Raw genomic sequence first — 27498 nt, forward strand, 5'->3', positions numbered from 1 at the left:
GTAAATCGTCAGTGTTTTTGTGAGTCAGACAACATGACGGGTGTTACATGACATCAGTGCACGTAAAGACAAGTTAGGAGCGTGTGTTTTGTTGTTGTGCATTTACATACTCATAAATAGCTTTATTGTGGGGGTGATATCGCTCCTTCAGCCCACACTCACAGTACTTCGGGAAAGACCAGTTACACAACAAACAGATGAAACTAAAAGTTGGATGAATCCTGTCAGTGGGCTGGGGATAAGTATCGATTAGATCTGGTATGTTGGCATAATTATATTACATTGCTCCCTTAAGAAAAAGCACAACCAAAACTAGTATGTTAAATAAGCACACAAAAGTTAAGCTTGTTCTCTGGCGCGTCTCAGCTGTTCAACGAGACAATATGGATTTTTTTAATAATTAAAAGATTCAAAGGCTTTATTATCATATGCACAGTAGCTACAGTGTAGCTATGTCAATGCAATACTGCTAAAACTATGCAACATAATATATAGGACATAAAACTATAAAACAAATAAATAAATACAAATAAAATAGTGCAAGAAGAAACAGAGTAGAATAGATTAGAATAAGAGATTATGTTGCAAGACCAATGTGTAAGTACGGACTGGAATACTGTGAGGGACTCGGAATCACTGAGAGATCTTTGGGGAGAAAATTCCAGAGCCTGGTAGCTGCCACAGAAAATGCTCTGTCTCAGAAGCTGCAGAGTTTGGACTTGGGTATGGATAGGAGACTGGCTGAGGTGGATCTGAGAGACTGTTGGCATTGGTAGCGGGTGAGAAGTTCAGTGAGATAGGCAGGGGCCAGATGGTGGAGGGCTTTGTAGATGAAGACAAGTATTTTGTATTTGATGCGGTGGGAGACGGGAAGCCAGTGAAGTTCTTTGAGGACTGAGGTGATGTGGTGCCATGATTTGGTTTGTGTGTGAGGAGAATGGCAGCTGCGCTTTGAACAAGTTGAACTCTATTGAGGGAAGTTGAGCCGATACCGTAGAGAAGTGAGTGACAGTAGTCAAGGCGGGAGGAAATGAAGGCATGGATGTCGTTCAGCTGCAGAGCGGGTGAGTAAGAAAAAACATTTGAAAACTAACATTGATCTAGAGACATTCCCAGAATCAGCACTTTCGAAAATGGGTCAGTATGTTACAGTTTTTATTTCCTGTCAGGAACTTAATCAAGCATAACAAAAGTGTTTCACAACACACGGAGAATCGAAGAAAGAGATACATATTACAGAGATGATAGATGGCAGCTGCTCATGTCACAACGAGGAGAACAAAACAAAGAAAAAAACAAATTAAAAGAATTTGGTTTGACTTAAAATAAACTAATAATGTTCCAAAATCCTTTTAAGGACTTACAGATTCATGATACAGATTTATATAATCAATCAGGACCAATTGCAAGGGATCACTTTAAATAATGTTACATTTAGACTTAAATTAGACTGCTTTTAATGTCAGGATTTACAGTAGATGTATCTGTTTGTGTATGCACTAGTTATCAATGTTTAGTGTGTGTGTGTGTGTGTGTGTGTGTGTGTGTGTGTGTGTGTGTGTGTGTGAGAGAAACAGAAAGGTGTGGCCAATCATACATTCCTTGGATTAGTTCTCATCAGAAGTAAAGGTGATGATGGAGGGTTGGGTAGAAACTAAATAAGACACAATCCTCCAATAGACTGTACAGCGCTCCAATAGACTGTACAGCGTTGCCACTCTGAAACAGTTATTTGACATTTTGTATTTACTATTGCTGCAAAATTTAGCAAGAAGCAATACATAAAGTAACTAATAAAATACCTCCCTGTGAAGCAGTCTTCAGGAGGGTACAAGGTTTTTGAGGAATGTCGTTTCCCTCTTTTTAAATCGTTTTTCCTCCTTTTTGTACCTCAAAATCTTAGGACAAAAACCCCTTGTTTACAGTGAACTGATCCCTGTCCTCATGGTATTTGACAGATGTAACATCCACGTCCTCTCGCGAATGAATCACCACATGTTTTTGGTTGTTGAACGTGTTGCACAGCAAAAATGTTCAAATTTCAGCACAGAATGCCTTAGAGATACTCCAAAGTTATACAATTTTCTTTTACTCTTTTAGAAACCCTGAAGATTTCTGGGGGAAACAAAGAGGTGAGAATGCAAGTGACTTTCTAAGCGTTGAGTCAAATCAACATATCACAGAAATATAACAGCTGTGAAAATCTGAATAATTCTATAACAAATCATCGTGAAACCATAGAGCGGATCTGTACATAATTAATAATTTACAATGAAAAAGCAACATTGGAAACTCAGAATAAAACATGTGATAGAAAAGGAAATCTCAGTAACAGCACAGAACAGAGCCTGATCATGTTTCATCGATCGGTGTGTTATGTTAAAAGCGACAAAGGCTCAAGACCGTCATGGTTTTCATAGAAATGGAAAAAAATATATATTTTAATTGAAGGTTTCATCTATGTGTCTGATAATCTCACACAATGGAACACAGAACTACCAGGGAAGCTATTAAGAACTCCTTTACCTACAATGCCACACTCCAAAAAGGCAGTTTTACAGCCAGAGTGACACATCTGAATGTCTCCTAACTAATTACATGTTTTTACAGACCAACAATAAAAACCGGTCTGAGTTTTTTTTTTTAAATCCCTGATACGGGTGACATACAATCTGAAAACCTTTTCTTTGTTTATTGGATGGTTTCAAATGAAATGAATACTTGTGTTAATTATATCAACTGTGAAAAGTCACGTTGATATTCAGAGGGATTTCCTGCTCACTCAGTAACTGAACCTCCAGTGCCTTAATCCCCATTGACATCGAAACTTTACTTAATTACGGTATTACTTTTTGTGTCATTTTGCCCAGTGAAATCAAGGTCTAAAATCACTGTCCTCTATTTCTCACACATTTACAAGCGCACAATAAATATCAGTATAAATATAATTTCTTCAAATATTAAGATTAAACACTAGTGACAAGAAATATTCCTGTAGTGAAACGGAACGCGAGGAGGTGATATGTTATCCTGGTGAGCATTATTACAAACTGCGTGAAAGTACAAAAAGGTCTCTGAAAAAAAGAGTTGAATTGTTCTATACCTGACATGTATAGCTGCTTCAGAGTTCACACAGTGTGTACTGACTGGTGGCAGCGGGCTTAAGACAATAATGTACATATTTATTTTTACGAATCATTTTTCCTGTGTAAGTTTCGAGGTGTTTTGTTACTTTGCACATTCCTCTTGCGTCTTCACACCTGTTTTCAAGAAGTCAAAGGTCAATGGACTTGTAGAAAAAGTGTCAAAAGTCACATTTTCAACTCTGCGTTCGCACCCCTGGGAATCTCTGACGTTAAAGACAGAGAGTAGGTGCATAAAGTTCGAGGCAGTGATGTCAGCGCGTGTTTGGAGGACAGGCGACCATGTTTGGATTCCCTCTCTCCGCTGGTTGGATGGTGATTTCAAAGTAATTCTCATCAACAGCTGCTCTAGGTAGTCTGCAGGGGAGATAAGGAACATACATGATTACAGAAAGAAAGTAAAGCACATTTCATATTTTGAAATTTTAGGAAAGATTATTTTGTGCTACTGAAAGAGTGTAACTCCTATTTTCCATCATAGTTACTGTTGCTTACTCGAACAATTGTTTTGCATAGCTAGTGTCCTAACACCTACTTTGTATTTTTTATTGTGAGCATGGCAACTTCATGATAGGTTGACATTTACATAGATGACTGTGCTGACATAAGATAGTGACATTAAAAAAAGCAGTGGGGGCAGAAAACTGTACACCGTTGTATTTGCCTCGTCAAAAAAAGGTGTTTGTTGTCTTTGAACACACAAACATGGGAGGGGAGATTACATTGTGGGATGAAAGGCTACGCCACAATTCACATGCGTCAACTCTCCAGAGAAACTGCTTTTTTATCAGTATTCTCAACTTTGCCCACAGTGGTCTTATACGACTAAAACTACTCAAATAAGAACTGCCTCTTTACAAACAGACATAACAGTCTAGCACAAGAACTCACTAGAGATCAAAATGTGGATTCATCCTCTGCTGGAAATAGTCCCTAAGAAACTTTTTAAACAATGCTTTTCACAGTAAGCAGACTTACAAAAAACTGTCCCATATTTAAAAAATAAACTGTACTAAATATTTTAAGCGGTTGTTAAAGTATTCAAAAAAGAACAGAGGCAATTAACAACAAACAGCAAAGTACTATCAGTGTAGATTTCAATCTTTTTACGGGAATTGATAACAATAACAAAAGAGTGAGAGACAAAATATAGTGTTTTTGTATATACTGTATGTTGTAGTATATTAAGCAGCAGTCTGACCTCTGCACTCTGCCTCTGCATCTTGTGCACGGAGCAGGACGCCGGGTCTTTCTCCCCCGCCCCTTCTCGTTCCGATTCACGCTCCCTCTTTCCTGTAATGCTTCCTCTGCTGTGCAGAAATCCTGAATGTCACAAGGCAAAAAAGGCTATTGTTAGAAACACAAGGACAATGAGTAATTACTAAGTTAAGTAAATGTTCTGTGATTACTCATCAGATTACTCATGTGCCTATATCAGTAACCACATCAGTAACCACATGCTCCATATGAATGTGGAAGTGTTTGACAAACATTAGCAAATTAACTGATAAGACAACACAATAAGAGTTAAACTGATTGCACAGACAATGGACAGCCTCAGGAACATTTCCCGTAAGATAACTTGAGAATAAACCGTGAATAAGTGCTAGTGATTCATTACAAACGTTCAGATTAGTTAGTGCTTTGAGATATAACTGTTTTCAGCCTGTGCGCCTTTTAAAAATAACTCACCACAGGTTTACAGTTGGATAAGCATCAATAAGTCAGTATAAATGCAATAATTAGGTGTACAGAATATGATGCAACAGTGGCATCAGAAGGTGTCAATGGTCACTAAATGTGGGCTTTTAGAGATAAAAGGTTTTCTCTTTGCATAAATACATCCTACAGTCCCACTTAGATGAATATTCCTAGCTACATGATGCCACTAAAGGGAAGGAATATAGCTGGCAGATACAGTTCATCATTTCTGATTTCTATCAAACGCTCCAGCTGAACATCCAGCAGCACAAGCGAGACATCACAATCATCAGCCCCTTCCTGTTTCCTACCTGGGTGTTGAGGCACAGCGAACTCGTGGTAGAGTCGGCTGCTGCTGATGGTCTGGCTGGCTTCTTGCACTGAGGGGTATCCTGCAACAGAAAACAGCAAACAGACATGGTTGTTATAAATGAGAGGGCTCAGAAGTATCATCTACTTCTAATTTAACAAAGTCACCTTTTTCAAAATAACAAATATATGGCTTATTTAAATCTTAAATGTGCTAATGAATTTCCAAGGCAAATCTCACAGCTTTCAATGTTGGCCCTTAGTTGTATGAGTAAAATGTGAGCCTATACCCGTTGGATAGGACATTAAAATTTGAGTGACATGTAGGTTAAATAAGATCAGATAATAATTATGCCAATATAGATATTCAGGTGTTGGCAGCAGCAATGAAAGCAACGCACAGGGTAGGAGAGGTTAGAGTTCACACTAGGTACTGTAACAGCATGAATATAAATACAAATATGATACCACAATACTTCAGTACTGAGCGAGAATCAATCTCTGGGGAGAATGAACACTTGAATTGCAATGTCACTCTGCCCAGAACATTATTCACATTTTTATTTTGAAATGGTCGGTGATATGCATAACAACCGACTCAACTAAATGTAGAATGCTAGGAATGCTAACAAGAAACATTCATATCAGAGAGCGCCCTACCATGCTGCTGCTGCTGTTGTTGTCTGCTGCTAGGCCCCATGTCTTCTTCATTTTGAAAGTTGAGGATGTTCCCGCTGCCGTTACCCGTTGAAACCGAACTCCCCGACACTCCAGGCACTGAGAAAAGAAAAACACAGATAAAACATGAGACTGACGGACACAGCCAGATGTAGCACGTCCTTTTATTTATAGTGTATGCAAAAACAAAAAAAAACGTTTTCCCTTCATAGACGATAAAGTAATAGTTCAAATGAAATCAAATTCACTTACAATGTGAATTGTTGTTGTTGGACCCTGGCTGCTGCTCTCCGAGGGGGTAGGCCATCATTCCTCCGTTCCCGTTCCCATTGGAGGACGGAACGGATGCCAGCAGGCCTGAAAGACACAAAACACACAAACACATATTAATGTTTCTATTTTGAAAAGAGAGGATATTTCCTTCACAGTACAGACGGCACAAGTCCGTAACGGTTTCCATTTGAATGTTATTTTGCTTGCGTCTGCAAAATGATGTTTTTCCAAAGGCTAATCACCCAAAAATAAAGATTTCAATTGTGGCCTTCAATACGCTCTGCATACGATTGCATGGGTTGCAATAGAATTCTACAAAGCCACTCCTGGAGTATAAATCATTTATAAGATTCCTAATGTAAGTGTAGCCTTATCTTAATAAGCAACGCTTCAAACTGCCTCGAATGTCCACATAATAAATGAGGCTTCAAAGCTCTAACTCTTTGACACACAGCACATTTGCTACTTCTCTTACTCAGTCCCCTGTATCGGCTCAGCTGCTGGTAGATCTGCTTCATCCTCTCGATGTTGAGCCGGCTCGCCTCTGCGTGATGCACCATGGGCTTCGGGTAATGGACGCCGATGATGCACTTGGCGGTTGCCTGCACGGACTCCGGAGCGTTCCACGGGTCGTAGATGTACTTAGCGGGGAAACCTCGGAGGACAGGTAAGTATCGTCTGGAAGCACAGGGAGACATTAGATTTTAATTGTGAAATATTGAATATGCAGTACAATTGTTTTGTTTGCGTCCTCAAACATTTACATCAAACAAATGTGTTGGGACTGACAACAGCATGATGGTTATCTGCACTTCATGCTTACAGGAGTTATGCAAATAGCTGCTACAAAATGAAAGCTACAAAACAACCACAACACTTAGTCACAATATGGCTGCAGTGCAAGAGGGTTTACAAAGTCCCTCTGCAAGCCAGACACGGTTGACAGGACTTCTGGCACTGAAGTGAGTTAGCATGGCAGTGCACAATGAGGACAACGTGGTAGAAATTCGGATAGGGGCTGTGGTCCCGAACAACATTTACTGTAAGTTGGTGTGATAGCAGCCACACCGTGGACCAAAAGTGTAATCCTCAGAGAGGTTCAGGTTTTTTATTTATACCCGTAGGTAGACGGGGATCCATCCTGACACTCTAAAAACAAACACAGACACATCCCTAATAAAAGTATACCCTGCTCCTTTAAATCTCAAAACATAAAAACGAAACACAACAGAGACATCTGAGCCGATAAAAAACGGACTGCAACAAGCTAAGACAGGTCAGCATCTACTGCTTCAAACTGCTGACAATTTGTTTTTCTTCCCTTCGACTGTTGTGGATTTGCTCCGTGTGACAAAGAGAGGCCACCTACCTATTGCACTGGGTCCGACCTTACCAAGCCCAAGGAGGGGGGGGGTCACAAAGGAAAGAGGAAGGGGGAGAGTGCAGGAAAAGAGGGTGATGGATACTGTGACGCCCTGCCCCTCTCTCTGCCCATTGGTTGTGGGACTTCCCTGGGTGGAGATTGGGACAGGGCGTCAGGCCAATTGGCCACACCTGTGGGGGTATAGGGATCCAGAGTTTTAAGGGCTGGGTAGCCATGTGTTCAGTTGTCTCTTTGCTGCTTCTAGGCTGAGCTTTGGGCTCAGTCTTTCACTCGCCATGTGGTCTTAAGTATAATTTCTTTTGTTTAAGTATAATCATTTATGTTTACTTTAACCAGTAAAAATGAGTACTAATAAATTAGTTTTTGTTTATTTCATGTGTGGACTCCCTTTATTTTGCCACTACCTGACCCGGTGTGTGACAAAATGGGGGCTCGTCCGGTTGTTAAGTTCATTTCGTAGACAAGTGTAAGTATCTTTAGTTTGGTAAGGGTCATTTGGTCAAATTCAGCCTGGTTGGTCTGAATATGGTTTGTGTGCTGGCATTTGCGTTGTGTTCCTGTTAGGAATTGTAGTTTTGCTTTAGTAAGTTGTTAGGTTTCAAAGGATTGATTGGCTCATTGGTAGCACCTGTTGAAGCCAATTCAGTAGCTGCCAGTGTTGGGAGTTCCACATGTGACTTGTCATTTGGATTTCAGTTTTAGGAGGGAGTTGGTCGGTGAAGTTTGGAAGTAGTAGAGCATTGTATCCTTACGTTTTGTTTTTTGCTTAAAGGTTAATGTTTTGGTTGTAATCAATAAAATAAAGGTTGGAACTTTGAGTGTGGTTATTGGGGACAGTCTTGTAATGTGGTATGAAACCATGAATCCCCTGTGAGGCTAAGAAGACTGGTTTCCAATAGGGGGACTGGTCTTGGGGAATTTTAGTGTGGCTGCAAAAGTGGGTAGAGCGGTTGTCTCGGGAGCACATCCACGGTGTAAGAGAGGGTCGCTGGTAACAGTTGCCTTTTTCTTCCCAGTGGGCTAAAGTGCATAAATACCCCCCATCAGTAGCGGCACGAAGACTAGGGATGGAGCTAAGGTAGTTATGGGGTCGCTAATGTCTTAGTTAGTCAGGGCTAGGGAGGTTCCATTTTGGTTTGGCTGTCCCACACTTTGTTAGTGGTTCCAGCTGATATTGTTTTTGTTTTTTTCTTTCTCCTATTCTATATTGTCTGTGAGTGTAATTAGTCCAGGCATGGCATCTACAGTGGATAAATTTGTTGACTCACCGTCAGTAGCACTACTGAATCAGTGTACTAAAGACCAGTTACTGCTAATTGCTGAGAGATATGAGATTGAGATATTGGATAAAAAGTTAAAGGAGTCTGTTAAGGGAAGTTTGATGGCAGGTTTGCTGGAACAGAGAATTAGTCAACCCGTTGGGGGGACTCAGTCTTCGGCGTCTGCAGGTACTGTTTTGAGTTTTGAACAGCAAAAGGAACTTTTGTTGTTAAAGCAATCTCATGAATTACAGCTACAAGTACAACTTCAGAATATAAAACAGCAAAATGACTTGGCTTTGGAAGAGATGAAGCAAAAAACTGAGTTGGTTAGGTTAGAGCTACAGAATAAAAAGCTGAACTTAATTCAACAGGGTATATTGCCAGGTTCGGCGGATAGTGACAACCCTGTGTTTCAGTCTGGTGCACCAGTGGCATCTTTTGATATATTCAATAATTTGCGCTTGCTTCCAAAATTCAATGAAAAAGACCCTGATTCATTCTTTTCATTATTTGAGCGAATAGCGGAGTCGAGGAAATGGCCGGAGGGTGATCAGGCGTTAATGTTACAATGCGTCCTGACCGGTAGAGCCCAGGAGGCGTACTCAACTTTGAGTACTGCTGATTGTAAAGTGTACAAGCGAGTTAAGTCTGCGGTGCTTAAAGCATATGAGTTGGTGCCTGAGGCGTACCGGCAGCGGTTCCGTGGTTGGAAAAGAGGAGATAAACAGTCTCATGTGGAGTTTGTGCGAGATCTGACAGCCCATTTTGGTCGTTGGTGTGCAGCGTCTGAGGTGGACACGTTTGAGAAACTGTGCGACCTGGTAATATTAGAACAGTTTAAAAACTCTGTACCTAAAAATGTGGCTACTTACCTCACAGAGAATAAAGTAGGTACTCCTGGTCAGGTGGCCGTGTTGGCCGATGAGTACGTGTTGATTCATAAAAGCAATTTCAATGCGGTAAGTTCAGATAATGTGCGCAGAGAGAGTTATGGTCATCAAAAAGGTGCATCAGACTCTTATGCTAGGAGTGAGCATGGCATGCGAGAAAGGCAGGCAGAAGGTAGAACGTGTAATTACTGCAAAGGCAGTGGGCATTGGAAGAGTGAGTGTCCAGTCCTCAAATCAAAAAATAAATTCTCTGGTACGCAAGTAAGACCAGCGGCTTTGGCCAGTTCACTCAGCCCAGCGGTAGTGGTTGAGGAGCAGGTTGAAGCCAGGCAGCAGAAGAGCATGGAGGATTTTGGACCATTCATTTCTGAGGGTTTGGTCTCTTTGCCGGGTAGTGTTGAACAGGTGCCAGTAAAGATACTGCGGGATACCGGCTCATTGGACTCATTTGTGTGCAAGTCTGTTTTACCCTTCTCGTCGGAGACTGACACAGGAGACTTTGTGCTGGTCAGAGGAATGGGGATGGTGGTGTTCCCTGCACCTGTGCATAGACTGTGTCTTGACTCAGGTTTGGTGAAGGAGATGTTGAGATGGGTGTGCGCACTGAGTTGCCAGTGGATGGGGTGGACATAATTCTGGGGAACGGTCTTGCTGGGGCGCAGGTGTGGGCTGATGGTCCTCCTCCCAATATAGTCACTAAAAGTGTGCCTGGTCAAGGTCAACCAGACAGTGTATCAGATGTTGCAGTTGTGTGTCCAGTCTGTGCTGTGACGCGTGCCATGACCACTGCGTGTGACACACAGAGTCTTGCTACCAAAAAGTCAGAGTTGGAACCTGCTGAAGTTTGTGTGACTTTGCCTGATCAGTTTAAGTCTATGTCACGATCTGAGTTGGTTGAAGAACAGGAAAATGATGATAGTTTAAAAGAACTGTTTGACAAAGTACTTTCGCTTGGTGAGATACTTAGTTCTGCTCACGGCTATTTTATTCAGGGAGGCTTATTGTTTAGGAAATGGGTGCCTCATGGAGAAGCTTTTGTTGGGGAACCTGTTTTTCAGTTTGTAGTGCCGAGTAGGTTTCGGGACTTGGTGTTGCAAACTTGTCATGATAATGTAGCTGGGCATCCAGGGGTAAAGAAAACATATGACCGGGTGTTGCGGTACTGTTTTTGGCCCCGCCTGAAGCGTGATGTCTCAGCATATGTCAAAACGTGTCATGCATGTCAGTTAACCGGCAAGCCAAACCAGTCAATCAGACCGGCTCCACTTTGTCCAATTCCTGTGGTTGAGCAGCCATTTGCATATTTGATTATTGACTGTGTTGGGCCGTTGCCTTGTTCAAAACTAGGTCATAATTATTTGCTGACTGTCATGTGCCAGGTAACCAGGTATCCAGCGGCGTATCCACTCCGAAATATATCTACTAAATCAGTGGTGAAAGCTTTGACACAGTTCATTTCGGTGTTTGGGATTCCCAAAATTATTCAGAGCGATCAAGGCTCGAATTTTACATCCGGAATGTTTGCCGAAATACTGCAGCAGCTTCACATTAAGCATAATAAAGCTTTGGCTTATCATGCGCAATCACAGGGCGCCCTAGAGCGTTTTCATCAAACGCTGAAGTCTTTACTGCGCTCTTATTGTACAGAGCTGGGGTGTGACTGGGAGGAGGGGTTGGCGTGGCTCCTGTTGGCAGCGAGAGAAGTGGTTCAGGAGAGCACAGGTTTTAGCCCCAATGATTTGGTGTTTGGTCACAAGGTACGGGGTCCCATGGCTGTGTTGGGAGATAGCTGGGAAATAACAAATCCTCCCCAAAATTTGCTTGACTATGTCAATGGCTTCAGGCATAGGTTGGTTTTGGCGGTTGAAAGTGCAAAAGAGAAATTGGTAAAGTCACAGCACAAAATGAAAGCTCTGTATGACAGGCGTGCAGAGCCTAAGCGGTTTCAGGCTGGTGACCAGGTTTTGTTTTTGCAACCTATTGTGACTTCTCCCTTTGAGGCAAAATTCTCCGGTCCGTACACTGTAGTACGGCAGGCTTCAGACTTGAATTACATCATTGCCACTCCAAACTCTAGGAAAGCCACTAGACTGTGTCATGTGAATTTGTTAAAACCTTTCTACGGACGTCAGACAGTGGGGAAAGGGGAAAGTGGGAGTGGTATGGTTAATGCTTCTGTTTGTACATCTGCAGTTCTGAGCTCATCTCCGGTAGTCAGAATGGAGGAGAGTTCGACCACTGATGTGGTTTTGCAAGGGCGATTGAAAAATTCAGAGTCACTGAAAAATTTGGATAACATGTTGACAAATTTGAATGATAAACAACGTGCTGAGTTGGGTGCCCTTATTAAAAGCTATCCTGTTCTGTTTTCAGATGTACCTTCTCGCACACATCTTATTGAGCATGATGTGGATATTGGTGATGCAGCACCTATAAAGCAGCGTTTTTATCGGGTTTCATCAGATAAGCGCAAGCTTTTAGACAAAGAAGTTCAGTATATGTTGGACAATCATATTGCTGAGCCGTGCGTTTCAAGTTGGGCATCGCCGTGTCTGTTGGTCAGTAATTGATTGAGGTTTTTTCCCTGCAGGTGGATGCATCTAACGTGGGGGCAGGAGCTGTACTTATGCAGGCAGGAGACCACGGGGTTGAAAAACCTGTGGCCTTCTTCTCTAAGAAGTTTAATAAGTACCAGCTCAATTACTCAGTGATCGAGAAGGAGGCACTAGCATTAATATGGGCATTGCAGCATTTTGATGTTTATTTGGGATCTGGTCTAACTCCGTTGGTGGTCTATACCGATCACAACCCACTGACTTTCCTGCGGTCACTTCAAAATCCAAATCAGCGGCTGATGCGGTGGGCATTGTTTTTACAGCCGTACCATCTGGATATTCGTCATATAAAGGGATCAGAAAATGTGATAGCGGATGCCCTTTCTCGGTTGCCTTAAAGTTGGGTGGTGTTCTCACTGATTTGTCTATTCTGCTCTTTTCCAGGTCTACCTTCTCACTACTCTTAATGTGCTCCTAGGATCCAGGTTGCTGAGTGGAGGATGGGGGTAGATGGGGAGGAGTGGGGGGGATAATGTGGGGGGGCCCCTTTTCTGTAGGAGGGGGGTGTGACGCCCTGCCCCTCTCTCTGCCCATTGGTTGTGGGACTTCCCTGGGTGGAGATTGGGACAGGGCGTCAGGCCAATTGGCCACACCTGTGGGGGTATAGGGATCCAGAGTTTTAAGGGCTGGGTAGCCATGTGTTCAGTTGTCTCTTTGCTGCTTCTAGGCTGAGCTTTGGGCTCAGTCTTTCACTCGCCATGTGGTCTTAAGTATAATTTCTTTTGTTTAAGTATAATCATTTATGTTTACTTTAACCAGTAAAAATGAGTTACTAATAAATTAGTTTTTGTTTATTTCATGTGTGGACTCCCTTTATTTTGCCACTACCTGACCCGGTGTGTGACAATACACACACACACACACACACACACACACACACACACACACACACACACACACACACACACACACACACACACACACACACACACACACACACACACACACACACACACACACACACACACACACACACACACACACACACACACACACACACACACACGAAGGGCACCGCTCCGGTTGCTAGAGAGAGATGCCGGTTGAACGATGATGACGTCTACTGGGACACGCGGTTAGAAAGCAGAGTGCATTGACCCCCACCACCCACCACCAAGTGTAAAGTGGAACAGTTCTGCCATCAATAGATCCTTTCATTCTCTATTTGTACTACTTTCTTGTCTTTGATTCTGCCTTGGCTCAACAAAAATACCCATATCTTAATATTTTGGGAAAAGTCTGGGAAAAAAACTTCTATTTATAGAAATATTCAAAATGCTAAATATCTTAAAGCAGAGCAATATATCGATATTATATCAATATTATGACATGAGACTAGATATCATGTCTTTGGTATTCAAATAAGTGCTATTTATCCTGGTTAAAAGGCAGCATTACAGTAAAAGTACATTTATTAATTTACCAGACTACTGTTATGTTTACCTTCACTCATTTAGTCAGTAAACACACGTTAATGATGATTAAACATAAAAAAACTAAATTGTCACCCCTATTATATCCTCACAATACCGATATAAAAAGTGATTTCTTTAATATCACCAAGCTCTAAAATGTTTTAGGTTTTTAGTTGATGACAGAAGTCCTCCATTGTACTTCACAGCTCCACACCCCTCCATCCCTCCACCCATGGTCAGACAGTTGGGGACTGAGAAGATAGCTCAAGCCTGCTCCCCCTGTCCCTCAGACTGTGGTTGTTGTCCTTTAAGCGGTCAGATCCCGATGACTGTCTCCCCGACAACCACAGCGCCACACTCCGGGCCGGCCCACTAGGAGGCCCCCTCATTTCACCAAAAAGGGACCACAACCCTATTGCCAGGAAGATCCATGACCTGCCGGTAGCAAGTGGTCCTGCAGTGGATAGTGGCTGGTGTGTGCGCGGGGAAGAGAGAGTGTGTGTGGGTTTTAGAGCTGAGAAAGGTTAAGCTTTCAGGTACGACGTCCAACAAAATGTCATTGCTAACCCATATCGTGCCACTACTATATCAAGTTAAAGATTTAGAATTCAACAAAATCAGTTTATGTGACCTAAAGCACATTTTACCAGTGCCTTTTTTTGTGCTTCATCTAAATGCTAGTATGTGTCTTTGTTTAATGTGCGTGTTTTGTGTCTCTCAGTGTTCGATCAACCCCAAAACAACTGATCCAGGGCCACCTGAACCGGCAGGGCTGCGTTCCCATAAGCAGAGCACCACTGAACATTTCTCAAAAGGGTCGGACAAGGGGCTTTGCCCAGCGTCTGGACAATGGACCAGCGTAGTGCGGCACAGGAAACGAGAACCAGCGCCCACCGTGCTGGTCCAACGCCTTTTCTCACCACCCTCTAGAGAATGCTTCATAGTCGTCTACCTAACGGACACAGGAAAGGCATTTGCATTTCCCTACCAAGTGGTCAGAATCCCTTTTGACGAAATGAGACACCACCGAGTTACAAACCTACCCAAAGGGTGCTGCTGGGGCGCGAGCAAAGGCCAGTCCCTCTGGGCTAAAAAGTAAAAACAAACAACCATCCATTTCTCAACTCCATCCCCAACCAAGGCAGCCCTGGCTGAAAGCCAGCCTGCACTTGGGCGGGGCAGGGGCGCAATCAGCTACAATCTACAAAGAAAAGAGGGATGGCTGAACTTTTTCCCCAATCCCCCACAGACAAGTGGTTTGCCAGAAGACAGACACAGTCACATCGAGAGGAGGAGAAGAATGAATTTTCTTTGCTGACACATATATTAACTAACGATATGCACACAAGGACATTCACGAACAATTAAAGGCACCTAAGCAGTGCACTGTGAACACTGAATTACAAAAGACACGACTGTTTCCAAGCAAGACAGTGCTGAAGATTGAACACAGAAATAAATGGACTGACGAGCAAAAATAAAAGAGGACAGGAGGGAAGGAGGTTTTCTTTCATTCACTTACCCAGAGAGTCTCCCTTAATCCCTCCATCTCTCTCTCCCTCTGCTTTTATCTGAACCCTGTATGAGCGTGTGTTTAAGTGTATGTGTCTCTTGTCTAGTTGTGGGCATTACATAAGCTTACTGTACGCCAATACAAAGTCACTTTTAAAATACAATGTGTGGGAGATACAAAGGCATGACATTTTACTGACAAACCCTGTAAAACATTTATAAAGTTTAGAAAATGTGTGACCTGACAACAGCAATGTCCCCTGCATTAAGTTTTATGTGCACGTGTCTCGTGTCTAGTTCTTTGTCTATACAAGAATCTAAAAGCTCCTGCTCTCTGTGCCTATGTTTCCCTGTCTGCATGTAGTCTAGAGACAGAGGGAAGAAAGGTGTCATCCAGGTAGGGGGGGGCCAGCGATTGGCATCAAGATGTTTTACCGATAACAAGGTACCCACCTAATGAAGTCCCCGTTGGGGTCGGTCCGGCGGCCGAAGCCCACGGGGCAGTAGCAGTGGAAGAACTGCTGGAAAAATGAACTGCAGGACAACCACATCCAGCTGCCTGCGTTCACGCTCCAGTCTGCATCAAGAAGCAGCTCCTCAAACACCTGCGACACAAAGACAACAGGTTCAGTGACATGGCTTTCAAATGCTGAGCAAGTTCATGCCACTATTTATTTATTAACTTTGCAGAATGCTTATGTTTGTACTGGTGTGACAAAGCAAAGGGTACTTTTTAAGGGATTTGTCCGTGTTGTTTTAGTATGAGTCTATGCAAACCAATCTACCTACAGGTACAAATAAATAACCTGAACTGAGTAACTGTTTTGATGTTTTCCAGTCAGGCTTTTTGTCTTCACTACAGCACTGAGACTGCTCTTGTTAAAGGGGCCGTATCATGCTCATGTTCAGATTCATTCTTTGTATTTTTTTTACAAAGCATTTTGAATTGCCTCGTGTTGAAACCCTATTTAAATAAACTTGACTTAATAGATATGCTGGAGGTCACAGTTGTGTAGGCTTTTTGAAAACGATCTGCTTCACTTTTAAAAAACAAACTGACTGGGCATACATGGGCATCTACTGTTTGATAAGAGATATGTATTTTTACTTTAATTAAATAGGCTTTAATAGGACGAAACTCATAAATCAAGTGTAGTATTGAATCATCTTTTGTTCCTCCTCCCCTGCATAAACATGTACGCCTCCTCACCTTCATCCCCTCCTCCCAGCTGATCCAAAGGTCTCCCCTTGTGAGGAAGCAAGCCACAGCATGCCGGGCCAGGTGATGGATCCAGCCCTCCTGCCGCAGCTGAGTCATGATGGCGTCTATCCAGGGAAATCCTGTCTTAGCCTCAGCCCACTTGGCAAGGGCTTCAGGATTTTTGTCCCAGGGGATGCGCACGCAGATCGGGTTTCCCTCCATCTTGTCGAAGCGGGGGTTGTTGGTTGCTGTGGTGTAGAAGAACTCTCGCCACAGAAGCTGGCCGTACAGAGAGAGTGGAGGGGAGCTGTTCTTTTTCACCTGGATCAAAATAAACACAACAAGAAAAGTAAATATAATGAGAAATTACATCAGGTTTCATTGTGCTTTATTTCACACCTAAACTGTGACACAAATACTGTATATTGATACACAAAAAGTGTGCACAAGACATAAGAGCCACTGATTTTCTTAGGGTATTTTCCCCACTGACTATAGGAATGTAATTGAAACAGCACAAGTCAACAAGTACGTTATACAGGAAGAGTTGCAAACTGACCTTGCGGTAGAGGTCGGTGAGCTTGAAGTAGAAAAGGCGACAGGAGAGGCAGCCGAAGCGCAGGTATGGGCTGAGGCCAGTCGGGCTGGCGAGCAACGAATTGGCATTCATTCTGGGACGCTCGAAGTTAGCTACCCACGCCTTATAAAGAAAAGTATGGGGAGAAATACAGGAGGTCAGTCAGAGAGGAGGGGAGGATCTGGGAGATAAGGCCGGGCATTGTTATAGAAAGGTTATCATTTTAAAGAAATGACATCATTACTCATCAAGACTATATTGATATACTATAAAATTACTTTGTGTGTTTTGGTGTATTATGGTACATAAACACACTAAAATAAATGAACACGTAAAATAAGAACAAATACCGAAATATTATTGAAAAAAAAACACTATTGTAAAAACTATGATAAAATAACATAAAAATGCTTAAATAATATGAATACAAATTTAACAAATTACTAAAAAACATTAAAGCATATTCAGTTCAGTGCAAGAGCTCTGCTTTTATAACTGTTATGGTTATGCAGAAATGTTCAAAATAGTGTGCAAAAGTTTACATTACAGAGTCCAATGTTGTGTATCAGAAAAGCGCTTTAAAAGGAGCCACAGAAAGCATCTATCTGGTATTTTAAATTGTTCTCTGGTGTCTACAAAGAAGGTATATAACTTTGGTTGATCCAAAAAATGTCCAGATGCGGTTTTACAGACTCATTTACAGCCCTATGATTTGGTCCTAGAATGAAACAAGCTGAATGGCCTTATTTGGGGCTCATTTAAATAATGATGACGAGCTCTGCTCTGATTGGCTGGTTTACAAGGAGCATCCATGGCTGCCTCAGAGCACACAGAAGTAAGTGAAGTTCTCGAAACTGTGAGAGATGAACCATGGAGGCTATTGGCATCCAACCTTACATGTTTGAGCCTTTATTGGAGGAGGAAACCGAGGAGCCAGCCAGTTGGTCGGAGATTGGAGAGCAACGTTACGGAGTGGTAAGTGTTAGCGTTAGTGTTTCCAGCAGCTGGTGTATGCAAATGTTGGGGTTCGACTACCGTGTGTTACCTCACACACAGGGGTTGTTGTACAGGGGTTGTTGTAGTTCACCCGTTTTATCGCTGTGATTTGCATATTCATGATTTGCACGTGAAGGAGGAAACAATGGTGTTTGAGGTTCACGGTATGTCAGTTCAATGTACCGAACTCTCCATATTTAACTATGCCAAGGTAAACACAGTTTTCCATTCTATGGCACCTTTAAATAAGTGTGATTCTAGAAGCAGCCATTGAGTTCTGACCTTTCTCTCCAGATGGCGCTCTATCCTTGTCAGAGCCTCTGTCTCTCCTCCGGGCCAAACGCCTGTGGGCAGGCCCTCGGTGTCAAAGCCTGAAAAAAAATCAAGGGGATTACTTTCCCGTTTTAAACCTGTGTGGCAATCACAAGTCAACAATCCTTCAGTTAGGACTCATTCCCCCAAATAACAACACGTAGTTTCATCCAGCAGATAAAAATCAATGAAAAGCATCACAATCGTTGGCCTTGACAACTGTTTGGATAAAATGTTTATCTTTTCTGCTTATTTTCAATCTATGAATATAAATCTTATGAACAAAACATCACTGTGTTGTTGTCCTTGTATGTTGTTGTGTTGTGTACAACCACTTTGTCATTTAAAAAATATTATTCTATTGCGTTTGTGTGCGTTTCTTTTCTCACCTAGCTCCTCCAGGGAAGGGACTCCGTACTTTTCTCCGTGGTCCTCAGCGACGGGGGTGACGCAACGACCCATCAGGGTGTCCGACAGCGTCTCCACGGGCATCTCAGGAGGATCCATTCGACTGATCAGAGTCTGGAAACGCTTGTAGGTGAGTGGTGGCTGTCCGCCATTCAGCTCTATGATCCTGGGGAGGGATGGAGACAGGGAATGATTATTATTCATGGCCATCTAGCTTCACAACAATTTACTGACTAAAATAATCCAACATCATGTGTGCTTTAAAATGGCGTGGTAGTATTTTTCTCACTTGTCCAGATCGTAGAGGGTGTGTGACGTCTTGACGACGACCTCCACCCCTGCCTCCATGGCCAGCTTCTTGATGGCAGCGTCTCTCTCCTTCCCAAACGGCTCCGTATCATACTCAAAGGTCAGGCGAGAGATCTTCCACTCCTGTGACGGAGACAGAGAGATATCACATTTGCTCAGCGGGCACCAAGTGACGTCTTCAAATGTTGTTTTATTTAACAGACTCAGCATATTGAATAGACAATATTTATATTTTGAGGCGGAACAGCAGCACCTTGGCATTTTCTGCTACATAAACCTTTCCTTTGTTTAGATAAGATTATCAGAGCATGTGCCGAGTTTCTGTTACTGCTGACCTTAAAGAGCCGTGGGAACACGTTGGCTGGTTGGCCTCTGATGACAAAGAGGCGAGAGTTAAGCTTCCGAAGGCTGGCGTCAAGATCCTCCAAACACTGAAGGAGAAACCTGAGGAAGAGGAGGACAACAAATGAATTACTGATCATCTGATCATACCCTGGAATCATGAAGCACACTGTGTCTTTGACAGTGAAAATGGGTCACCAGCGGAGATTCTGCAGTACCATTTCAATGGCTGTAGCATTTCTCATATAGTATTGTAAAATAAATAACCATACAGTAATTTAATTTACTGTCATGATTCTACTTTAGCATGACAGTGAAAAAAAACCAAACATTTACAGTGATATAAGATTTCTGTCATATCCTGTAGTTATGATGACCGACTTTTTGATCCCACCTGTGCTACAAAAAAAAGAACACGGTAACTCCATTTGTGCCTCCATTCCTGAGGAAAAATGAATAAAGCCAGCCTATTATTTGATGCGTCATCTATGATTACAGCGGATATGTACATTAGCAGCTCCATTACTGCAAGCCCTCACAATGTGCTCAGTTGTGCTTCTGAAGCAACAGCTTTTGTGCTTCTGCCTGTACGACTAATGGCCGGAAGGTTCTCGCTCGTCTGTTCTCTAAATGGACTAATCACAGCTTCCTGTCAGCAATTAGTTGTAGCTGATAACGCTCGCAGAAGCCCTTGAACTTTCAATAATTTTGTGTGTGATTCTTTTTCTTTTGTATTTTGGTTAAAGAGGCACAAAACGTGTTCAGTTTGCTTCTGTGAACTTCCAGGAAGCAGACACTTTTCGCTCACTTTCCATCATCAAGCAATGTTTTGATGACAATTATACATGAAAGGAGGCAGGGCAACATCCTGTGTTAGGCTTCCCGATATTTTGCCAAATGCATTACCAATAATGCCAAACTGTGAGTGGGAAATTGTGTGTGAGTGATAGGTGTGTTGTTTTTTAAATTTGATTTATTTTGCAGACACTGGTTGGTTAAGCCATGGATTAATTACCATGGTTTCCAGGGATGTAAACCAAGCATAATTTGATCAGTTTTCATTGTTGGTCCATCTTCCAGTGTACAGAGGGATGAAGGGTAATCATGTAATGTAATCGTAATAAGTATGACGGTACAACTTCAACAACAACAAGCACGATGCAAAGCAGCAATGTAGCACACGTGTTTGATGTAAAACAGTGCAAGTAGAAGACTAGTTGTAGGTCTGAACTAAGAATTTTAACTGGTAATGGAGAACATTGAGTACAATGCGTGAACATTAAAATAAAGGTGTCTTCCAACATCGTCAAGACAACAAATCCCATTTGTTAAAAATCCAATTCAAAGGTGAGGGCTGAGATGATACATTGAGGCTATAAGGATTATTTTACAAAGCTAATAATCCCTGTGTGGTATCTGTTGATTGTCATCGCTGATAGACCTCTGCTTCCATAACATGTTGAATGAGGTCAAACTATTGACCAGCGGCCATCTACACCGTGTTATTTCTGACCTACAGATACTGGCAGCATCACAGGCAGAGCAGACAGCTTAAAAGGAGACTTTTTAGACCACCTGTAATTCAAAATAACAAGAGGGCAAATATTTGATAGTTTGAAAACTGGGAGAAGATGTACCTCTCTGATGTTCAAAATAAAATACCTTTGAAATCTCTTATATAAGTTATTGTGCCGTGAGACAATGGAACCTGTGTGTGTGTGTGTGTGTGTGTGTGTGCTGGCTGCCTATTCACACATCAGTCCTTATATAACTGCTCTGGCCTACATCTGGTTGAACACATTCTCAGCATTGATTTTATCTCAACCAATCCCTCAGACACAGACACAGACGCAGACACAGACACAGACACAGACGCAGACACAGACACAGACAGATAGATCCAGACACAGACACTGACACTGACACAGACACAGACACAGACAGATAGACCCAGACGCAGACACAGACACTGACACAGACACAGACACAGACACTGACACAGACACAGACACAGACGCACACAGACACAGACACAGACAGATAGACCCAGTCAGACAGACAGACAGACACAGATAGACCCAGACGCAGACAGACAGACAGACGCAGACACAGGCAGACAGATAGACCCAGATGCAGACAGACAGACAGACAGACAGACAGACAGACAGACAGACAGACAGAGACAGAAGACAGACAGACAGATAGACAGACAGACAGGCAGGCAGGCAGGCAGGCAGGCAGACAGACAGACCCAGACAGACAGACAGACAGACACAGACACAGACACATGGACCCAGATGCAGACAGACAGACAGACAGACAGACAGACAGACAGACAGACAGACAGACAGACAGACAGACAGACAGACAGACAGACACAGACTCAGACACAGACACAGGCAGACAGATAGACCCAGACAGACAGACAGACAGACAGACAGATGGACCCAGATGCAGACAGACAGACAGACAGACAGACAGACAGAGACACAGGCAGACAGATAGACCCAGACAGACAGACAGACACAGACACAGACAGATGGACCCAGATGCAGACAGACAGACAGACAGACAGACAGACAGACAGACAGACAGACAGACAGACAGACAGACAGACAGACAGACAGACAGACAGACAGACAGACAGCTGGGTTACTTGTACGTCAGTGCCTTAGTCCTGATAAGAGGGGCACTATTTTCTTCAATTGATAAATGGAAAACAGGACACTTACTTTTCTGATGAGGTGAGAAAATAGCATTATCAACATGAAGGACACACAACTAGAAAGCCATTTTTTTCCGCACAATGAATGTGAATCATGGCTGTTTTTTCTTCCTTAAACTTATTGAATCAATTTGAATTTCATTCAGAAATTGTAAGCAGGCCAACCCTCTTCACCCAACCCTGAGTCCATCAAATAACGCATGCTGTGCAGAGAGGCATTCATCAAACACAAAGAACTCAGGTCAAGATCAAATAACATGGAAGATGTAGTCGAAAAATGTTGCGTCCTTTAGGTGATGCTCAATGGTTGTGGAGGCCACATAACAATGCTATCAGTTAGCTTCACAAAGTCAGCATTTTACCTTTTAAATAAGCTGACAATAACAACGATGTGGATCCGCTTCACCAGTGACCTAAAAATGTTGTTTTTGGATGTGTGTTTCCTGCTTGTGTTACGCCATGGCACTCATACAGGTCAGCTGGATATCTATAGGTCAATGACTTCTGTATTTGATATTGAGTCATGTGCTTCAAGAAGCAGCTAAGAGCAAAAACAGGCCAGTAAGCAATGAACATTGGAGTGATATCTGCTCCCCTCCCCTGCAGAGCAGATTTCACAGTTTACAAATAGACTCAGCTCTCACATGGACTCACAGAAATTCCCCAAATACAGGCCAAGTATTATCTTAGAAAACAGAAACATATCTGCCACTGGTGCATCTATTTTAATAACCTTCTAACACTAAACCTAAAGCCTGCTTCTCTTTGGGAGTCAGACTCTTGCTGTAACCTGTTTATTCAGCCACCAGGTCCTAAGTATACCTGCTGACCTGACCTCTATAATTGGGATTATGTGAGTGAAGACTAAAATAAAATGTGAAGCTAGCTGAGCAGGTGCACAATGCCAAAGCTGTAAACCCTTGTTTACTTTGTCTAAATCCACCCATATTAAAAGGACCAAATTCTCCACTCATGAAAAACGAAAACACAAGAATGAAAAGCATCCAAACGTTTGGCAGACAGTAAGCAAAAGTCTCCCTCCACCATTAAAAATGTAGAAGCCTTACATACAAAGGAAAACGCTTCAAAAGCAGAAAAAGGGTGACACCGTGTTGTGTGTTCAGGCACTGCAGCTCTGTGGTTTTATAATGTTCACTCCAGTTCTCTGTCTGCCGTTTAAGCAAATCCTGATCATGTATGAGTCACAGCTTCCAGAAGTTTCTCTGCAACTTCTTTTTACTCTTTCAAGTAAATAAAGTAAAACAAACTGTACACACAACATTGAAAAATGATCAGCCTTTGAGGTAATTTGACAACTGTAGTATTTATTATTTGTATATACCAAATTGTAATAGAGCAACAGTATCATTTATGGTCTTGTTTGTGTTAATATAATAAATGCAAGTCTATTTTCCACTCTCTTTTAGTCACAATCCTCTCCTAAAAGAGGGATATTTTATATTTTTATCTGCTAAATTGTCTTCTCTGTAAACCACCTAGCCTCTTACTGTTTGCTGATTTATGCCGAACAGTAAGTCTAAAGAGGTTTTTTTTTTTACAGCTTCTTATTGTTCTTTGGTTAATTGTATAACATTTCAATTGTATAAAATAAAATTGGAATTTTTTGTGGAGCGGAAATACGTTTTGTTCTCTTTCCTGTCCTCTCAATCCACTGAAGACCCCTTAACATTGTGACAACAGGTGGGGAACCACACATTGTGTTTAATTAATGCTCATTATGTGAGCCATTCCTCATATTCCTGCTGTCAACAGCTCTGCCACTTTCAATTCTGAACTATTGTCATTTTCTTATTGCTCTTACTTTTTTTGTACGTTATATTTCTCATTTTATTTTTGATATACTTAATATTTCTGTATTTATTTCCTTTTTTGTAAAACCAAAATCCTCTTAATCAAATACACAGAAGCAAAATCCTTGAATGTGTAAACCTACTTGGCAATAAACTGGATTCTGGTGCTTAACCAAATACAGAAATATGTGTGATGATCTATGATAATTTAAGTCTCTCAACCACATTTACACTAAAGCAGAATGTCCCACAAAATAAATTCAATCCTCTTACCTCCACCTGTTGACACCGACGTTGGACGAGCCTGCAAACCAAGGATCCAGGAAGTAAACACAGCGCACGGTGCCTGCTCCTTTGACCGCCTGCAGCAGTGATGGGTTGTCATGGAGACGCAGGCCTTTCCTGAACCAGTGGATGGAATTTGGGGCCATTTTGTTCTGAAAGTGACGAAGAGAGAAAAAAAAGAACAGGAAGAAGAAGAATGAGCAAAATCCAAATCATTTTTTGCCGTCTATTGTCGGCAGATCCGTTTTTTGTTATTGGATCGTGTTGAAATTTAAATGACAGTGAAACTAAAACTCACAATCAACTGACCTTTTAAAAAGCTTTAACAATTAATTAGGAGGGATTACGATTTCATGACACAAACCTCATCATTGCAAAAGATTATGATCTAACTCTGATTAGGGGCTGAGCTGTTTCTCAAAAGACTAATGATGGGTTTACGTGCCAAGAATTATTTTCAGGAACTATAATTCAGGAGACGGAGGAAATGTTCCTAAATATTTGTCCTTGTACTCATTATGAAAGCCTTTCATTTTTAACAGGCATCCTATTTAAAGCCTATGTGAGATAAAGCTACTGGATGACTAAATCGATTGGCTCGCAGTCCTGAAAATTGGCAGATAGTGAGGCGTTAAAACATTAAAGTGACCGTTTTAATTAATTGCCACTTTAAGACAGATAAAGGCAGGATTCTTCATTTCATAGACGAAATGCTGTTCCATATAAACAACATACTGGTCGATGACATTTTATTCTTCCCCTAGAGCATATATAAAACAGAACACATTGTATTGCTTTGTGAAGGGAAGTCCAGCAAGAGCACTAACGTACAGTTGTTTAACGACGGACACACAGATTCCAAATTTACATTTCTAAAGGATTCGTTGGAAATCTGAATTTTAGAATGCCAATGCCAATCCTTAATAGCTCATCTGAACAGCTGATGGCAGTGAAATAAACAGGGGAAGTCCTGCTGGCAGACGGCCAGGTGCTTCCTTATTTAAATGGCTAATAAGCTGGTGCAAAGCAAACTGAGGTTCAAAATGAAAACACATTTGAACTTTGCAAAAAAAGTCATTTTTCAAAAGATGTTTTCCATTTCTGAGACTTTTGGTTTAGCTTACACTCCTTTATAATCAGTCCCTATAATCCATCTCTTCTGAATAGTGTGCAGATCATTTTACTAAGGTTCAGGCGGCTACAGTTATTGATCTGCCTTGCACAAGACCCCATTTAAAATCACCTGTTATCAACAGACTTATATTTTAGACAAAGCTCATATGAAGACACTTAAACTGTTTCATAACAATAGAGCCATCTCCATCCATTGATATATCGGGGGGTCCAGACTGAAGACTTTGTGATGCTGTTAAAAGCTGTGGAAACTGCTAATAAGTGGATGTTTGGGTAATGAATTTTTATGCTTCAGAACAATACAAAGTAATTATTTTGATGGTTTTTATTTTTGCTGCACCATTACAATAACTGTTAATACCCTGGATGTCCGGTGCATTACTTGTGATTGGAATTACAAAACAGATTTGTGGCTCTACATACTGAGTTTTGCTAGCTGTCGAATTGACATGAAATAATGCAATTAGATGACACCATGAAGCTCAATTGAGAAGTCGCTACACATTGTGAAGTGAAAACTAGGCCATACTTGTAATACAGTTTGTGAATGAAGGGTAATGATAAGCAGGGTCTTTCCCAAGCAGACCTACTGGGAAAGAGGTCACAGGCATATGGGCATAAGCACTTTTCATTATTGATGTAAAAAAAGTTACATGTCAAGGTCGAGCATCAGCGCAGAGACAGAGGCTTGCAGGAGTTAAATATTGTTAAGGTGTTTGTTCTCATAAATATTCCCTCAGTTGATATGGCACCAGGACATCTGGTACAATTTGTCATGAATAGATGACAACTCATCGTCACATTCTCAGCCACGTTGAGAATTATTTCAGGATGACAGCTAAAATGTGCAATTTTTTTCTGGCAAAGCAACATCTGACAGCTGCTCACTTTTAGGGTGCCTCTGTGACGAAATAGCCTCCAATATTTGTCATCAGTGTTGAGAACACTTGTCAGTCTTGTCAGAAAATTCAGAAAAATAATTTTACAATTTACAAATTGGTAAAAAGCACACACAACCCCTTAACACCTTAACTATTTGGGGGATGAAAAGGGGGCAGGGTGTGGATGGGACACCAGATGATAATGACTTTACATTACAAATATTGCTTTGAAATCGAAAGATGGAAAAAGGTGTCGCAAATCTGCAGTAAATTGTAAAAAAAAATATCCAAATAAGTGTTTCTATTGCTCGATATTTGATCATAATATATTTGGTAAAAGGTCGTTTGTTTAAAAAGGTTATAGGGTTAGTGTCAAAGTGATGGCTTGTATGACTTATGCAACAGGAATTTAGGTCACACCGTTTATTCTGAATGAATTGAATCTACCTCATAGGCTAGAAACATCTCCCTTAACTAATACAAGTCAACAGTGCAAATAACGAGCTGCTCTCAAAGCCTCATTAAGGACATGAATAGGTCTTAAAAAAATATAATTTAAGTTCAAGTCCATGGCAAGAAAGCACCATCTCTGTAGAACAAATCTGGGTCACAAGAGCAATCGTTATGTAAGCGCTGTCGCTGGTTATACAGGCCGGTTTAACTCAAGCTCCAAAGCTACAAAAGACCCGTCTTACCTGATGCTGGCTCCTTGTAGTTGATATTTATGTCAAGTCCAAAGAAAGACGCATTTCTTCCAAGTGTTACGATGTACGGGAAAGTGCTGTGAGCCTAGAAGCACTCTATGAATGTGTTGAATTCTGCTGCTGCTGCTGCACTACCTTCATGAGAGTTTGGCTCACTACGCATGCGCCACCCAATTCTCATGCTGCCTTCAGGGCATAACGGTGTAAACATAACCCAGTGCCCACTTGTTGACAGCGTCCAGGCTTTTTGAGCTGTTGACTTCATGCGTTGGCAATATCTATAAAGAGAATAAAACTGACAGTTATAAACTACGTTTGATGTTTTTGAAATATTTTCGGGATGAAATATGGTGAAAAATATCAATTTGTCGTTGTCATATTTCGATTTTTTAAAAGTGAAAATAGCACTTTGTGTACTTTTGCACCAACATGTTTAATGCGACAGATACCAATAAATGGGAGATAAAACAGAAGCTCAAATATATTAATTTTTGCGGGTGTGAGGCTACATTAACCCTAATATAACGTTAGAAAAAGTAAAGTTGTTATTTCCCACAGTAAGAGAACGTAGCACCGTACTTTCTTGTTAAACGTGAACTGCGTCATGTTTCCTGTCCGCTCCCATTGGCCG

The 27498-nt window shown here is 41.7% G+C and overlaps 1 protein-coding gene across 1 annotated transcript; it reads right to left on the minus strand.

The window, feature by feature from the left end:
• Positions 1-1138: 1138 nt before the first annotated feature.
• On the minus strand, positions 1139-27052 carry LOC134865861 (cryptochrome-1-like). The gene is made up of 15 exons (XM_063885653.1): positions 26859-27052; positions 24137-24300; positions 19321-19429; positions 18966-19108; positions 18658-18842; positions 18239-18327; positions 16943-17083; positions 16393-16704; positions 15636-15787; positions 6580-6782; positions 6084-6188; positions 5814-5930; positions 5156-5236; positions 4345-4466; positions 1139-3500 (listed from the first exon to the last, which is right to left on the minus strand). Exons 2-15 carry the CDS (start codon positions 24292-24294, stop codon positions 3492-3494), a joined length of 1926 nt encoding a protein of 641 aa, XP_063741723.1. The 5' UTR covers positions 24295-24300; positions 26859-27052; the 3' UTR covers positions 1139-3491.
• Between the last annotated feature and the right edge of the window lie 446 nt (positions 27053-27498).

This window comes from Eleginops maclovinus, chromosome 1, assembly GCF_036324505.1.
Source record: "Eleginops maclovinus isolate JMC-PN-2008 ecotype Puerto Natales chromosome 1, JC_Emac_rtc_rv5, whole genome shotgun sequence".
NCBI lineage: Eukaryota > Metazoa > Chordata > Actinopteri > Perciformes > Eleginopidae > Eleginops > Eleginops maclovinus.